This window comes from Carassius auratus, chromosome 31, assembly GCF_003368295.1.
Source record: "Carassius auratus strain Wakin chromosome 31, ASM336829v1, whole genome shotgun sequence".
Classification (NCBI taxonomy): Eukaryota; Metazoa; Chordata; class Actinopteri; order Cypriniformes; family Cyprinidae; genus Carassius; species Carassius auratus.
This window is the reverse complement of record NC_039273.1, coordinates 2,325,057-2,342,925: the sequence shown is the minus strand read 5'-3', so window position 1 is coordinate 2,342,925 and position 17,869 is coordinate 2,325,057. Positions and strand designations below refer to the sequence as shown.

Below are 17,869 nucleotides of genomic sequence, written 5' to 3'. Positions count from 1 at the left end.
AAATTTAATATTGCAGAAACTACTACCGAGCTTTCTCCTGTCAGTTTCTGTGCAGTACAACATCACGAAACTTGAGTTTTACATTTAATGAATAGATACCTGTAAATGCAAAAACTCACAGCATTCCAGAGTGTTTTAGTGTGTTGCTAGAACGTTCTCAGTGGTTGCTAAGGCATTGCACATTCTGGAATTAAAATAGAAGCATGCATGTAATGAACAGAAATGTAATGGCATATACAGTATAATACCATGTTACCTAAGGCTACATATAATTTTCACATTCATGAATTCTCTGGTTAGATGAAAATATAAGTTCATAAGTTTATATATAAAATCCCGCTAGAGAAATGTACAAATGTACATGTGTTAATAAAATCAATATAATGATTAATTATATGGTATATGTAGCAACCATATCTGTCAACAATATTTTTATTTATATATACAGTACAGACCAAGAGTTTGGAAACAATACTATTTTTAATGTTTTTGAAAGAAGTTTCTTCTGCTCATCAAGCCTGTATTTATTTGATCAAAAATACAGAAAAAAATATAATATTGTGATATATTATTACAATTTAAAATAATAGTTTTTAAATTTATTATACTTTATATTTTCATTCATTTCTGTGATGCAAAGCTGAATTTTTAGGATCATTATCACATGATCCTTTAGAAATCATTCTAATATGATGATTCATTATCAAAGTTGGAAACAGTTCTGCTGCTTAATATTTTTTCAGAACGTGATACTTTTTTAGGATACTTTGATGAATAAAAAAAGTAAAAAAAGCTTTGTTTTTTAAATATAATTTTTTTTTTTATAACGTTATACACTACTTGTCAGTAATTTGGGGTCAGAATTTTTTTTTTTTTTTTTTTTTTTTAAATAAAATCAATACTTTTATTCAGCAAGGATGTGTTAAATTGATAAAAAGTGATAGTAAAGAAAATATATTATTATTATTTTTTTTTTAATAAATCCAGTTCTTTTGAACCTTTTATTGATCAAATATATTAGACAGCAGAACTGTTTCCAACACTCATAATAAATCAGAATATTAGAATGATTTCTAAATGATCATGTGATCGACTGATGTTACATGTGACACTGAAGCTGGAGGAATGATGCTGAAAATTCAGCTTTGCATCACAGGAATAAATTATTATTTTAAAGTATATTCAAATAGAAAACTATTATTTTAAGTTGTAATAATATTTCACAATATTACTGTTTTTCTGTATTTTTGATCAAATAAATGCAGGCTTGATGAGCAGAAGAAACTTCTTTCAAAAACATTAAACATAGTCATGTTTCCAAACTTTTGGTCTGTACTGTATATGCAACTATATTATTATAACTATATAAAACAACATATATGCAAAAAAAAAAAAAAAAAAAATCTTTATGTTTTTATATATTTTTTATATTTACTTATATATTATGAACATGTATGGACAGGTTTTAGGATGGATATTCATGTTCATGTCAAAAACTTGTATGAACAAGATATTTGAAATTGCTCCATTTTTTATAGGTTTATTAATACAAGTTTTTACTTCATATGACACTATGTTTAATATATGTATGTATATCAGAGAGATTTTTAGCAAAAAAAAAAATATATCCCCTAGGGATAAGTGACCCACATTGACAAAAAAAAAAAAATAAATAAAGAGGTACATTATCTGCTAATTAAAATATTATAGTTATATATAAATAACTTTAAAACTAGCTTTTGTCAATAAAAGTACAGAGGCTGTGTTTGTGGGAGGTATTATTCGCTCCCCGAGGCTGTAATTACCAATCTTTCTAGGGTCCATATCCTAAATTTCTCAAGCTGACAGACATGAGAAGAGCAAACAGCTTCTTATAATTCCCTCGGCCCGTGTTTGAAGCTCTTATGCGCTCACACTAAACCGTGGACTCTGAAGGAGAAAGAGATTTAGATGAACTAAGATGCTGTCAAGCCTATTTATAAGCCGTAACTCAACTGGTATTGTGCTTTGTGAATCGTTTGTTGTCTTTCTAGTGAACGGAGTCAGTAGGACCCGTGTCTCCCCACTGACTCAACACCTGCCAGAGAGCCATTGGAAACGATCTCTCGACAGGAAGCTCAGATGACCTTTAAACAACATTGTTAATGATGCATTATCCTACACTTATCTTTTGGCAATGCACTATCGCACATCTGACTTTTACAAACCTTATTGTGTTAAATAAAGTTGAGCATCAACAGAGATGTGACCTGCTCTTCATAAACAAAGTATATTATACCTTTTGATCCAACTATTGGTTTTAGTTAATACCATTTGTCTGAATGACATTTTAATTCTGCAAGTTAGTTAGCTGTGTTTAGTAAGTTGTTTGTATTTCATCAAGCTTGCGAAACTGCACGTTTATTTAGAAATGTTACAAAAAGAGTTTCCTCAAACATCCTCAATCCATCTACGTTTGTTTCTTCAGATGAACTTATTTTGGAGAAATGTAGCATTCCATCATCCTTTGTTTTGCTCGTTTTTGCTGTAAGATTTATAAGATATAATAAACAGGCCGATGTAAAAAGTAAAAGAAGATTCTAGAAGAGAAACTCAGAGAAAGACCAGAACTACATAAATGTTTAAAAAGATCATTAGAAAAAGAAAATATTAGCAGAACTTCTGAGAAATATTTTCAAAACTTTGTGATGAAAAGGTCATACTTTTGCATAAGAGGTCAGGAATTATTCAAATACATAAACAATGCATTACTATCAAATATCACATATGATATTTGTTAATAAAATTATTTTATTTCAAATGGACAGGTGAAATTAAATATCTAAAGTACCTGTGCGGTGCTAAAAGAACTGAACATGCAGCTTTCTGCAATATATATATATATATATATATATATATATATATATATATATATATATATATATATATATATATATCAGACCATTGCATGCAGCCTTCACTTATACACTCATAGGATAATCAGAGACTGCAGGTAATGTGTTATAAGTGAAGACTGAGGATTGTAAACATGGTTTTCATAAACTTACAAAAAAATTATCTGAAGGCTTCTGCTGAAAAGCTTGAAATGTATTTTTAGGCAAACATAAATTGTGCATACATATGCATTTATTTATAAAACTAACATTCAAAAGTTTGGTGACAGAATAATTTATTCTGCAAGGATGCATTAAGGAAAGTTACAGTAAAGACATTTATAATGCTACAAAAAATTATATTTCAAATAAACTCTTAAACTTTTAAATTTGCTCTTTATCAATGGATCGTGAAAAATAAAAGGAACCACGGTTTTCACAAAAAATATTTATATTTAACTGTTTTCAACATTGATGATAATCAGAAATGTTTCTCTCGAGGAGTAAATCATCATATTAGAATGATTTCTGAAGATCACGTGACACTGAGGACTGGAGCTGAAAATACAGAGAAATAACGTACACTTTAACAGAAATTCACATAGAAAACAGTCATATTAATTTGTAATAATATTCCACAATATTACTGTTTTTACTGTATTTTAAAACCAAGCTTTGATGAGCAGAAGTGAATTATTCGGAGCAGAAAGCATCATGAAGGGAGGAGCATACATTTTCCTCCAATATATTGTTAAGAAGCATCCCAGGATGCACCCGTAACTTTCTCTTATAGTCAAAGTGCATGTGGACGGTTTTTGAGAGCATGGCTTGTTTGTTTCTGTATCTAACAGGCTTTATAAGGCATCTCAGTTATAATGTCACGTTCCATCAGTGTTGCAGAGGAACACAGCAAAGCTCTAAAGGGGCAGTTCATTAAAGACATTCAGGCCAAATTATTTTTGGTATTGATCAGCACTGAGCATTTCCATGAGTCCCCTATGCTTCTGAATGCTGCTCACGTTGGTAAACTGGCCATTGAATGTTTTTTCCATCTTTATCTCTTCACAGATTTTCCGTCGAGCTGACAAAAACGGTGAGTGTGACCTTTTTAGATGTCAATTTTGAAGTGTTTTTTTTTTTTCATTACTTTTGCACGGCGGTTCAACTGGAAGTCGTAATTCCCATTCAAATCAATGGAATGAAAAGCATTTTTTGTTTTTGCTTAGTCACTGTAAATAAATAGGTTGCATTTTGCATGAATATCCTGATGCATTGGTTGACAGTCTTTCTGAGTGTGCGTGCATTTGAATAAATGAGTTTGACAGTGTCTCAGATTTTTTTCCTATAAAAAAAGGAGACATGAGACACAACGACACAGATGAGGCAACAAAATTAATCATTTAATCGTGAAAAAAGTTCATATTGAGTTCTCAACATTTACATTCATGCATTCGGTAGAGTTTTTATCCAGAGCTTTCAAATTATACATTTGATCAAATGTATGCAAAATGCATTTTATATTGTTTTTGAACATAATTAAGTGTACACAGTGTGTCTTAAAATGGTGGCTACATCCAAAATTGCATACTTCTCCACTATTTAGTAAGTGAAAAACAAGAAGTATGTCCGAATTCACAGTAGTTATAAAAAAGTAGACAAAAGTACCCAGATGACCTACTGCTTCCAGCTTGATTCTGAAGTGATTCATTTGCATTTAAAGACATGCACAAATGTTTTTGATTATGATAAAAAAATATATATTATTGGCATAGTATAATGAATAATCTGTGGGTTATTGTAAGATGAATATCTCTTATGATCTTGTAAAAAGGGGCATAATTTGTTCTCTTTAATTTTGGCATTGTTGGTGGAACAGACTCAGATCTTAATTTGGACAATGAGCTGAAAATGTTTTGTAATTTCTGGGAATGCTAAAATTGCCGGTTGCAAAAAAACTACATTCTTTCATTTTTATTCAGGATGCGTAATATCTGTGAGAGTTTGAAGCCACGGAGTAATCGGAGTCCCTCAGGCACATGTGCGGGTGGCCCACTGGTTAATCTGAGCCGGAGCCAACAGCCAGCCTTTCACAAAATGCTTTTTATTCTTGAAAGGCCTGTAATGCACGAAGTGGGAGAGGGCCAAATGAACAGAACGATGCACTGTCCAAACAAATCAGAAATGAGTGTCTGTCACCGGGGCAGCACAGTCCTTTCAGAGGTCATTATCATTGTTACAGAATGTCAATTACCTTCTTGCCACTTCAATCATGCTCTCATCATTGCCAAAGAAGGAGAGCAGTTGAAAGAGAAGTGGAGTGGGAGAATATTAGAGCGGCAGAGAGAGAAAGTGCTGTGTAAAAGCCATAATTATTGGGCTTTGCTGAGGCTGCGTCAGTGTTACTGTGAGTTAGTGATTTGAACAGACCTCTAACATGTACCTTTGCCATCTCAGTTGCACAAAATGTTGAAAAAAGGAACACCTTAGTGACCACCTAGATGACCATAGCAACCTTCTAGGATACCATAGCAACCACTTACAGCACCCAGCAACCACCTAGACATCCTAGCAACCACACAGAACTTGCTCAACCAATGGTATGAGTTTGGGGGCGGAGCTATGTGTTTGACTGACAGGCATGGAGCAGTGTAGAAGAGGTTGTAATGTTTATGAAACCTGTTTGAAAACAGTCATTATTTAGAAGTTTTGTTTGCTACAGATTTGCAATTACACTCTGCAGCTTCAACCGCTTCGATATTATTGTTGTGGTATGTAGTTCTATATACAGTATATATATTAGGGCTTGTAAGTGATTAAAAATATGAATCTAATTTATTACACAATGTGGTGATTAGTTAATCATTCAGTCATTTTTGGTTGGGTGAACTATAACTTTAATAATATATTTTCTTATTTTTAATATTATCAATATGAAAATATTATTGTATTATTTATTTAATGAAATAAACTAAAACTGCCAGTAGGTGGTGGTAAATATCTTAATGATAAAGTCATTAAGTCATTTATTCATTCATTTGATTCGTTCAAATTGCTGATTGCTTCAGGAGTGACGTAAATGGTTCTTTATGAATGGTTTATTGAATCATTAGGCTTGTTCGAATTGAAGAGGATCATCACCATCAGACAAATCGGTGTGACATCAAAGAACCGCAAGAGCTTAGAGAGCAGATGACTCCTTGTGCTTCTGAATCGCTTTCGTGATACTTTGATGTCATACACCGTTCGGTCTGTGCAGCGCCGCTTCAAAGCCAACATGACGACGGCCAATGGTTTAACACGCCAAATGGTTCACCAAATTCATTCAAAACGTGGATTAGAAATGAAAAGCCGCTGTGGGTTGCTCGGGGATGATCAGTTCTGATTTATCTTTATATGTTGGTTGGCAAAATTGAGCAAAACAGTCAACGTTGTCTCTAAATTAACGCAATATTAACTTCTTAATGAACTGTTGTATAAGATGAGTATCACATTTGCACTCGTGTGATTGCACTTAGCCTACTTCTCTTGTGATATTTCTTAAATATGGGATGTAAATATGAGACACAATCTCAAACAGGGGCATTTTGCCCCATATCTTGAATTTTAGAGACATTTTCCAGGCTCCATCACGTTGTTGCTCTGCCTCATTAGTCATCGATCGACTATTAAATGGCAGATGATCCATATATTTCTGGGACGGGGCAAGTGCGTTAAATGCGTTAATAATTTTAACACGTTATTTTTCTCCATAATTAATTAATTAATCTAATTAACATGTTAAATTACCAGCCCTAATATATATGTATACACACAAAACACACACACAGTGGGTATAGCAACCACCACCACCAAAATAATCACATTTTGTTGCTTTGCTGCCTGAAATGTTGATGGACAGTTTTTGTTTTATCCGGCTGTATTTACTCAGTGCATCTTATAACATACAAGTGAGAGATATTACACCAACATATCAGAATACATAAATAAACAGGATCAGTGAGTGGGAAAAAGGATCCACCCCTCCTTAAAATGACGTGTAAACTCTTCTCAATGGCACACAAAGCCATGTGACTTTCAGCTGTGATCCGCTGTGCTCATTTCGATTAGCTCAGCATGTAAAGAGCTGTCATGGAGCATCTCAGCCCTTGGTAGTGCAACTGAAGCAAACAATCAACTATGGGCACCCATCAAAAGATCTCCAGGATAAAGTTGTGGACAGGCACAGGTCAGGAGATGGAAACAAAAACATTTAAAAGTCTATTATTAAGAAGTGGAAGATATTTGGTACAACGCAGAGCCTTCCTGGATCAGTATGCCACTCCAAACTAGATAAAAGAGCAAGGAAGAAACTGCTTGTGTTTGGTCGGTCGTTCCTTGTCGGCCATCCGCTTCAGGCCAGAGAGTCTGGTTCCCTTAGTAGACTCTCTCTCTTGTTCCCAAACATTCTAATGCAGCTCGAGTTCCCTGATGGGGAACGTCTCAGGTTATGTATGTAACAATGGTTCCCAAAAGGGAACAAGACATTGCATCTCCATGCATACTCCCTGCAGGCGCTTACTTCGTCCTATCAGAAGCTAACATAGACTTTGCAGGGTGCACTTTTAAGCTTACTGGTTACACATGTCACTTCGCTCGTGACATCTCACTTCTCCATTGGACTGATTCCACACATATCATGCCGAGGCGTTCCAACGCAGCATTTCATTCACTTTAGGGAACCATTGTTACACACTTAACCTGAGACATTTTTAAATATCTCCCAAGTTGAATTTGAGTTGCATTTGATCAGCCAATAATAGATGAGAAAGCATTGATTCAGTGAGCTGTTGGTGCTCAACTAGAGTGCAGTTGCTAAGTAGAGCACTGAGTTAGACAAGTGGGAAATAATAACAGTTTGGCTGTTATTCTCCTCTCGAGAATAAACTGAGCTTTTAGTCGAGCTTCAGCTCTTCTGTGAGGATTTTGAGCTCAGCAACTAAAGATTAGAAGCTGAGTCAAAGCTAGCCCATCCTGCCTCACACTACACTAGTTAATAAACTCTCTCCCACAGGCCTGTGCCGGTCCTTTCTAAAGCCAGCTTTTCTGTTAAACTTCGAAATTTCACTTTGAGGAAAGGATTATATATCTAATTACAATTTCATTATTGTTTTTTAAGTTTTTAATCTAATATTTATATTAAAATTATTTATATTTAAATTAAATAAAACATTTTAATTTTTAATTTAATTTAATTTAATTTAATTTAATTTAATTTAATTTAATTTAATTTAATTTAATTTAATTTAAATATTTAATTTAATTTAAATATTTATATTTAATTTATTTTACTTTACTTCAGTTCAAGATAATTGTATCAGCATTGGCAAAAAAGGCCTATTAATAATTAATAATTTGCTAAATTGTTTGAATATATGCTGAAATTTTATCTGCTATGTAAGAAAACTTATGGGCATAGTTAGGTTATTTAAACTTTAAAGCATCCATCAATGGCAGATTTAGACCATTGCTTGTTGATTTCAATGCTTTAATGAACTCTTACTAAACTAGTTAACAGTTATGTTTAACTGTATATACGTTCGAATAGTTGCCGGTGATTTTATAATCAGTTATTGGTAGTTTAACTTCATGAGTTAACATTCATCTGCAGACCAAAAACTGCTCAACCAATGGTATGAGTTTGGGGGCGGAGCTATATGTTTGACTGACCAATGACAGGCATGGAGCAGTGTAGAAGAGGTAGTAATGTTTATGAAACCTGTTTGAAAACAGTCATTATTTAGCAGTTTTGTTTGCTACAGATTTGCAATTAAACTGCAGCTTCAACCGCTTCGATATTATTGTTGTGGTATGTAGTTCTTCTAACTGTGTCACCCCCACAGTCGTCTGTGTTATGTATCAGAAACGGATTGCCTGAAAGAAGGTCAGTTTCAGCATCTGCTGGCCAATCAATGACAAATGGCACGTCAAGCAAAACTGGAGCTGTCAGCACAGACACAGAGGGAATGAGAATGTGGGGGAATGTAACGAAAATGGTCTAAGAGAGACAAAACAGGCTGTGAACGCCCACCGTGACTCTCTCTTCACATACATCCACCTCATTTCCCTTCTGCTCTTCTGCATCTTCCTTCCCCAAATCAAATGAAAATGTTCTAGCTTTCTGTCCGTCTGTATTATATTCATCATTTTTCCATCCTTTCTCATCCTTCTTCCTTTCAATCCCCTCTTAATTCCTCGCTCTCAGACAAGCAGACAGATTGGGTGGTGTTTCACAGTGTTTGTTGCATCTGTTGACTCAATCTGACGGTGCTGCTGGTAGAATTAGCAGTGCGTGGAGAAATCCTCTCAGAACTGGAGAGGAAAGATGAGTGTGTTTATGAGGATGCAGAGGCTAAAATTAGGGCTGTGCGATACTTACAAAAAAATATGTTTTGGGGGAAAAATCATGCTGATATTGGTCATTAAACAATATTTTAATGAGTGTCTTTTTGTGCTGGTACTTTAGCTAATTTAGGCCTGTCGTGGATGAATAAATATGACACGGAAACGTCCTGTAGGTGGTGGCAAGTCCCTGTCTCAATGAGTGATTCATTGACTCATTCATTCATACGATTTGTTCAAAATGGCTAATTCACTTAGAAACGATGCAAGTGATTGTCATAACGAACGGATAATTGAATCACTGGCTCAAATGATTCATTCAAAACAGCAGATTCATTTAGACACAAAGCAAATCTTTATGAATGGATCATTGAATCACTGGTAAGCAACCATGCATTCAGAACACCATAGCAACATCCTTGCATATCAAGTCATATTCGTTTTTATTTTATTTTTGTGCTATAGGTCATTTTTCAAGGTAATGCATTTCTTACCTTAGCTTGAGTTGAAATATCTTTAAAAATTGGCCCTTTTTTCATATCTGTTCTGAGCAGTAAAGCTTATCCGACAGCCATAGTAAGATGAAAAATGACATGTGAAAACTGCAATTCTCCAACGAGAGCCACCGAATGAGAAAGAGCTTAAAGAAGCATCACCATGGCAGCTCGCACAGAAGAGACTGTCCTCTGGAATCCAAATCCAACTTTGCCTCTCTCCCGTTTTTAATGTGAAAGAATTTCCCTTTGAACCTTGTCTTCAGAAAAAAAGCAGTTCCTGTGTACAAAGAATAGATTAAAAAATGTGCTTTAAATTATTGAAATACTGTTTTTTTTTTTTTCTCTCGTGTGGAAATCAAACTACTTTAGGCATGAAATATTCACATGCATCTCTGGTTGTTGTTCGCAGTGTCTCGTTACTACAGGGTAATTGTGTCACTGATACACAAATGAATATTTATGCATCCAAAATGCTCATAATCTATTTAAATGTATGTGTTATGTATGCATTTAAAAAGCTTTAAGTTTGACCACCTGCTGCTTTTTTATTTGAATACAGTCTTGATGATTTACTGAAGCCTTGAGGTCGTGTTCATGGCGAGATAAAGAATGAATTATAATTTTCTCTGTTTTATTCTGTCAGACCTCCATCGCACGGAATGAATGTCTTAGAAAGTCTCCTTCAGACTGACATTCAGCCTTTTCTCCCATTGTGACAGCTGTGAGATGTAATATATGTTTTAGCCTCAAAGAAACTCTTGGCAATTATTTTGGATCCTTACAGCGTTGGACAGACGTGGGCAAGAGAAAAGAGCCGTTTGTCTGCTATTGAACCTCGGGGCAGGTTCTGGATGGACTGCTGGGTCGGTCGCTGGTGAACACCTGGTGACTTTGACAGAATCGCTAATGGAGGTTTTATATTCATCTCCTGGCTGTATATGTGCTCTCCCTCAGGTCATCCAAGATGTAGATGAGTTTGTTTCTTCATCAGATTTGGAGAAATGTAGCATTGCATCAGTGTCTCATCAATGGATGCTCTGCAGTGAATGGGTGCCGTCAGAATGAGAGATGATAAAAACATCACAATAGTCCACAAGTGTTTCTTACAAACACGCATATTTTGTCTTCTCCAGATGTTAACTGGTGTACTGGAGTGCTGTGGATTATTGTGATGTTTTTATCAGCTGTTTGGACTCTCATTCTGACGGCACCCATTCATTGCTGAGGATTCATTGGTGAGCAAGTTATGCAATGCTACATTTCTCCAAATCTGATGAAGAAATAAACCTCTTGGATGGCCTGAAACATGAGGACATTTGCAGAAAATCTTTATAGTTTTGGGAGAACTATTAAAGGGCTAATTTAACGGATTTTGTGTTGATACGTGCAATGTCAAAAATTTAGTGTATGTTTGCACAATGATTTGCATTAATTTCTTTAGTGAATTTAGTTTTAAAACAACCCAAAGGTGCATGCAAATGAACTGTTTTAAAATGTTTTTTAAATGTCTAAAACCAATAGTAAATGTTTGAAAAGTGCAGATGTGTGTGAGGGAAAACAAATCAGGCTTTAACAGAATAGATCCCTGAAGTAACTGTACCAGACGACGTTCTTTCACACTGCTCCACCCTCGCTGAAGGAAATGTGTTTGAAGCACAGCATGGGATGGGTGGGAAACGCTTAGGAAGATGCATTAGGGTCTGCTGATCCCCAGGCAACAACACAGAATAGCACATTAGTTTGAGACTAAATAAGAGAAGATAACAGTCTCCTGAAAGCCAAACCTGTCTCTCCGGTGTCTGCTGCTGATTGGAGCTCATGCTGAACTTCAGATATTACTGAGAATTAAACTTTGACCTTGAAACCTCAGGTGATGTTAGGCAAGAAAACAAAGCAAATGTTAACAATCCATCGATGACCAAACTCGGGCTTGATGTAGTATACGTTCAGACCGTAAAGTGCTAAGTTTCTGATTTTCATGCTTTAATCTGATTGAGGATGTGGCCCATAGCATTTTAGAAACCACACTTTAATCTGGCATGTTCATATATATATTTAATGTAAAATTATTTGTCACGTTTGGCAACAAAAATACTAACTAAAAAAAAAAAAAATCTCACAAACCCCAAACTTTCAGCTGGTACTAATATCATATTTTTCACTTTTGTGTAATATTTCGTATAGTGCAAACTGATAATTTTTTTTATTTATTTCAATGACAGTAACCCAGACTGACTGTGATTTCACACTATTTCACACTGTTATTTAAAAACAGATTTACCCGTGTTGTAAATGTTTCATATTTGTGTATAATGCAGTTTAACTACCCACTAAATTTCTAGTATTTAGACACTCACAGAAGATCCCTAGAGAGAAAACTGCAATCTTTATTTCCGCTCTGAAAGTGCTGACGTTTCTTCCAGCATAATTCAGGTTCTGGTCAAAACATTGTTTTCTTCTTAAGTGTATCTTTGGCTGGCTTCAGTGTCCTTTAATTACCAAAAGATGGAGAATGAAGAAGGTGTCACTGTTTGGCTCTGCAGCGGAGAGTCTGATCAGTGACCGTCTGTCGTGAAGAGACTGAACCCAGATGGTCGTCAGATTTAATTGGAGACGTTGGACAGTGCTCTAATGCACTGAATATGAGCCTCACGTGTAATGAAGTATCCAACGCCTTTGAAGTGTGAGTGAAACTGCAGATTTGTGAACTGGATGGCTAGCTGACGTGTGCAAGAGTTTTATATCAAGTAAACCTGTATATGTGATTTTTAAGGTGGTTTCTAGTTAGTTTTCTTTCCTGTTTTATCGTCCGCCAGGAAAGAATCGCGAGTCTGAACACTTACAATTTATCTTTTGAGCCATTTTATCGTAATTATTGTTCTTCTGGTTCATCCATAGTTGATTCGTAGATCAAAATGTGTGCTTTATACGTGTTTGACTTTAATTTTGGCTGTATTGTTTCTCAGAGAGGAGTGAACTGATGTTCTCGTCTGATCTCTGGCCCTGGAGACAGACTGCATCTCGCTTTGATTTATACCTGAAACTTTTCTTTTCTCTGTTCCAATATAAAAGTTCTCAGAGGTGCAAACGCAGGCTACTGTAATAACTTCCTCTGAATATCCATCTAAACTTCTTTAACCCTTTAAAATCTTCTGGATCAAATGTGACACATTCATTTCTAAGTCTCTAAATGCTCAACATGAGTCTACTCAATGCTTTCTTTCGTCTGATTAATAGTTTAGAGTGTTTTATCCAGTCAAAGCTCTTTAAGCGTAATTGTCCACCATTGTAAATCTTTCCTGATTTAGTGGTGTATATTTCTCTTTGGGCTGTTGATGGATGACACGTTCTTTACTTCACCTAATAACAAGAGCAGATGCACTAACAGCAGATGGTAGTTCACGTACTGTATCAAGGTTGATCTATGACGTCTTCTGTCAGTAAATAGCATCGCCAGGTGTTCATCTGACCTAATAAAGACACTTGTCATGGGCTGAGGAGAAGTATTTCAGACTCTCCTGCATTCGCTGACTGTTTGATGCGTGTTGCACACAAAACTAGAAAGATCTAGCAAACATTGCAAGCTCTAACCAGACTGCATCACCATTTTTAAAAACTCAAGGTGCAGAGGTTTGTACCAGGCCATTAGGAAATTGTTTATTGAAATCTGCATTAATGCATGGACACATTTCCATATTGAGTTTTTTTTTTTTTTAGTTAAACGTACTCCAAAACATCAACTGATTGGTCACTTTGCATGTCTAAATGTGTGTTTTTTGTCAGAATAAACTTGCGGTGTCAACCATTTCACTATGCACTTTTCAATAAGCAGCATTGCATTAATGTATCGCAACTCATTTACAAAACTCAATGCTATTTTTCTGGTGCAGTTAATGCATTTAATTACTTACGGCATTACTACTCATAAAAGGTTAGTTGGTAAAATGAATATCATTTTGTAAAAGACCTGTATAGTTTTTATTGATCATCATGGCAGCAGTAATTTTTTAAATGATGATGAAATTATGTGGAAGATTGTTATAGCTGCATCTATTGAGATGTGTAGTCAATAACACTTTTTGTGATGCTTTAGAGTCACATTAAACTGCCTACTCCATGAGATACTGGATTGATATTATGAACAATGATTGAAGAAGAACTAATTTCAAGTATGCAATGTTTGTAGGATCAGGTATTTAAAATATTCAGTTTTGTTTGAGGAAATAAACTAGATATGCACAAGCAACTGTTTATTGAAATCTGTACTTATTGCATTCGGATGCACACTTTTCTGCAGTTTATTTGATGTTTTATGTATGTGTAGTAGACCCTTTTTTTTTTTTTTTTTTTTTTTTTTTTTTAAACCCGCCCTTAAACATCATGTAAAAAAAAAAAAAAAAAAAAAAAAAAACTGTGATTGGAGGCTTTGCATGTCTCTTTCTGTCTAAATGGATGGTTTTTGTCCAAATAAACTGCAATGTCGACCATTTTTGTTGATAATAAAAAACAGCACTTTTATCAATTTTTTTCAGATTTTATCAGGGCATTTCCAAAGTCCAAATACATTTAACGCATCCTTAAACATTACTGAGAAACACAGATTTAATGGAAGCAACATATAAACATGGATGCATATTTAATTCTGTCATTTATTTGTTTTAATAATTACTAGTTCTTTGTGAAGTATCGACATCGACAACTAAAGTTAAACAGAAAAATATTTTGAAGACATTTTAGCAATAATTAGCATTGACACCAGCTTTATCTGTAAACATTCTGATGCCTCAACTACGTTTTTTGCGTATCAAGTCCTTGGATGGAAACTTGGCAACAGATGCGATTGCTGATTCTCTGAAATCTTTCCTCTTGTGTCTTCTTGCAGATGACGGGAAACTGTCCTTCGAGGAGTTCAAAGCCTACTTTGCTGATGGGATCCTGACAACCGACGAGCTGCGTGAGCTTTTCTACTCCATCGATGGACGGCAAACCAAGTATATACTTTAACCACAACTTCTTTACAAAACATCGTTTTTCTGGTGCATTTAATGTGCTTAATAATTAAAAATACCATTACTGTTTTTATAACTCACCTGACTGTTGCATCCTCCACAGGCGACCTGCACTAATTACTTATGCCTTTTTGCATCGTTATCTTATTTGCATAATTCCTTTAGATAATCAAGTGCTAAAACAACGCAAGAAAAGGTGTGCAATCAGTGGGTGCAGTTCATACTTCGTCAACTCTCCGCACAGTTTAGACAGAGTTTGTGTGACCTGTATTCTTGGCTATGTTACATTTTTCGTTTCCTAATTAGTTGCCTTTCAGAGAGGCGCGATTATATCGCACCGCACGCTGTGCTTTTTAAAGCATCTGGAACGAAAACTGAACAAGCAGCTAAACGTCGACGTGCGGGAGGATCAAAGCGTGACCCGAGGTGGCTTGTATCAATCAAAGCAGTGAGAAATGTGTTCTGGGAAGCCAAGGCATCGACGGAACAAAGCTGCAAATTTGACTCCACAAAGAACCGCATTGCAGAGCTGTGACACACACAGAGAAAGTTTCAAGCTCAGATTTTCCTCTGAAAGTGAAGCATAGTTCTGCAATCAGTCAGAATGGTCACCATGTAATTACTGCATTCAGATGCTCGGAGTACATTAGTCTAGGTCTGCTCTCGAATCGAATCTCTTTAAGCAGCCCCTATTCTCATTACGACTTAAGAAGTGTGTGTGTGTGAGTGTGTGTCTCAATCAAATGTAAATTCATGTCCAAGTCACATTTTCTAATTAAAGAAACACTACACTATCAGAAAATAAAAATAATTATATATAACAATGTAATTGATATGCTAAAGTATGAATCCCATCAAGTTAGTGTTTTTAAAGGGTTAGTTCACCCAAAAATATGAAGCTATGAGAATACTTTTTGTGCACAAAGAAAACAAAAATAACGACTTTATTTAACGATTTATTCTCCTCCATGTCAGTCTTGGCAGAGCGTTCAGAACAGTATGACGCACAAGCAAACATTAAGACATTATTCCAGAGAGTGAATGTCTTCATAATAAAAAAAGAAATGTTAAAATTTCCATATATGCAAGATTAGCGCTTAGATCTTTCAGTATACTTCAATATATGCATGAACCATGTTTGGTTATAGATTAATATATAAATGCATGTATATATAATATATATATATATATATATATATATATATAGAGAGAGAGAGAGAGAGAGAGAGAGAGAGAGAGAATTGTGTCCATGCTTATATTGCACATACATGTTCCTATATAATGATGAAATATATTTATACTCACATTACCATATTTTATCTATATATTATGAAGTGTATTATTGAATATACAATGACATACATAGTATAAGTTCAAATATTGTCACATTTTTCAATATATGAAAAATGGCTATTCCTTCGCATTATTTAATATATTGTAACATTATAACACAAAATATTATATTTTCTCAGCCATCTCAGTGGCAAAAAGTGTCACAGTTTACCTGGATTAATCGATATTATTCTAAATTAAATAATGTATATATGTATATATCATCTGTATGTTAACAGACATATGGTCCCTGCAATTCAATCAAATAACAAGTGAAATAGTAAAATTGCATTAATGCTATCAGGGAGCACTCGAAGCAAATCCAACCAAATTATGGAGCCCGAGACTCTTGTTTTCATATTTGTGTTTTGGCTGTGATGGCGATTTAATGTGACAACACACACTGGGGTATTTAGATTTGTTCGCATCTGAATTCATTGAATATGAATGTGAAGTTCAGCATTAAAAAAATGAACAATCCAGAAGGTGTGGGATGGTGTGGGATTTATTCTTTCTCATGTTTCCTTCACACTAGTAACTCACAGTGATTATCTGCTTCTCTGATTTAGAGTTCAGGATACTTTTGTGTATTATATTTATAGAGTGAATTTAAGATGTATCTCACCTTTGAGTGTGTGTCTTGATGCAATGTGTATTTTTAAGCTTTTATATTTAATATTACATTTTATATATTTTAAAATATTATATAGAAAATGTAAATAAAAGATAAAATAAAAAAATGATGCAATGTGTATTTTTCCGATTTTAGATTTAATATTAAAAGTGGTATAATTTAAAATACATTATTATATTATATTACTGTACGTAATCTGATGCTTTATGGAGATTATCATATTTGGGTTTTATTATCTTTATTATCATATTTTCTTAGGCTTTATTTATATCTTGTTACATTATTAATAATATGCAAATAATATGATTAAGAAATATGTAGTTAAACTGCATATTATTTTGCATTCAATTTAATCTCATGTTCATTATGTGAATTCAGAATTGATCTTATGGGGCAATTAAAAATAAAAACATGATGCAATGTGAATTTTTCAACTTTTATATTTAATATTAAATATGATATATTATATATAAAATTCTGTTTTTCATTTTTTGTTTTTGTTGGCAACAAATCTAAAATTAGCAATACACTTTATAAGACTATGATATGCAATAAAGTTTATGCAGATAAAATAAATATTATACAGCCAGCTCACACTGTGCAAAAATTGTTATTCTTTGCTTTTGGAGTTTATAAAGATTCATTTAGATATAGAAATACTTATAAAAGATATATTGAAAGCAACACATCTACAGTTTAAGACAGGCACAATATACAGTAATGTAAATATAATGCAGACACTTTCCCGGTGCAGAAACCAGCTGCTTGCACATGATTTATTAAATTGATTTAAACTGCTTTAGTGTAAATCTGACTGGTATTTTAGTCCATTAGCGAGATCATTATCTCTGTGAGTTAGTACCATCTGCTGAGAAACATCACCTCAGCCCTGCGATGTGAACAGAACGAAGCATAATTGGACTGTTTACACTTTAAAACTCGGCCCACACATCCTCCTCGCTAACGACTCCGCTTTCCAATCCTTGACTCTTCTCCAGTTCAATTAAGGCTTTCTTTTTTCTCATGACTCATTTTATTCTCTCCTCTTCTCTTTCCAGTAACCTCGATACAGACAAACTATCAGGTAGGAGTGGATAATTCCTTTAAATTATGAAGAAAATGAAAAAATGAAGATGTGTTTCAAGT

At 34.4% G+C, this 17,869-nt stretch overlaps 1 protein-coding gene across 1 annotated transcript in view; it reads left to right on the top strand.

Annotated features, from left to right (window-relative positions):
- Positions 1 to 17,869, top strand: part of LOC113050200 (N-terminal EF-hand calcium-binding protein 1) — a 32,709-nt gene that overhangs the window by 1,763 nt on the left and 13,077 nt on the right. The window contains exons 2-4 of the mRNA XM_026212961.1: positions 3,942 to 3,966; positions 14,631 to 14,739; positions 17,782 to 17,807. Of these exons, the coding sequence (XP_026068746.1) occupies positions 3,942 to 3,966; positions 14,631 to 14,739; positions 17,782 to 17,807 (160 nt within the window). The remainder of the gene's footprint in view (positions 1 to 3,941; positions 3,967 to 14,630; positions 14,740 to 17,781; positions 17,808 to 17,869) is intronic.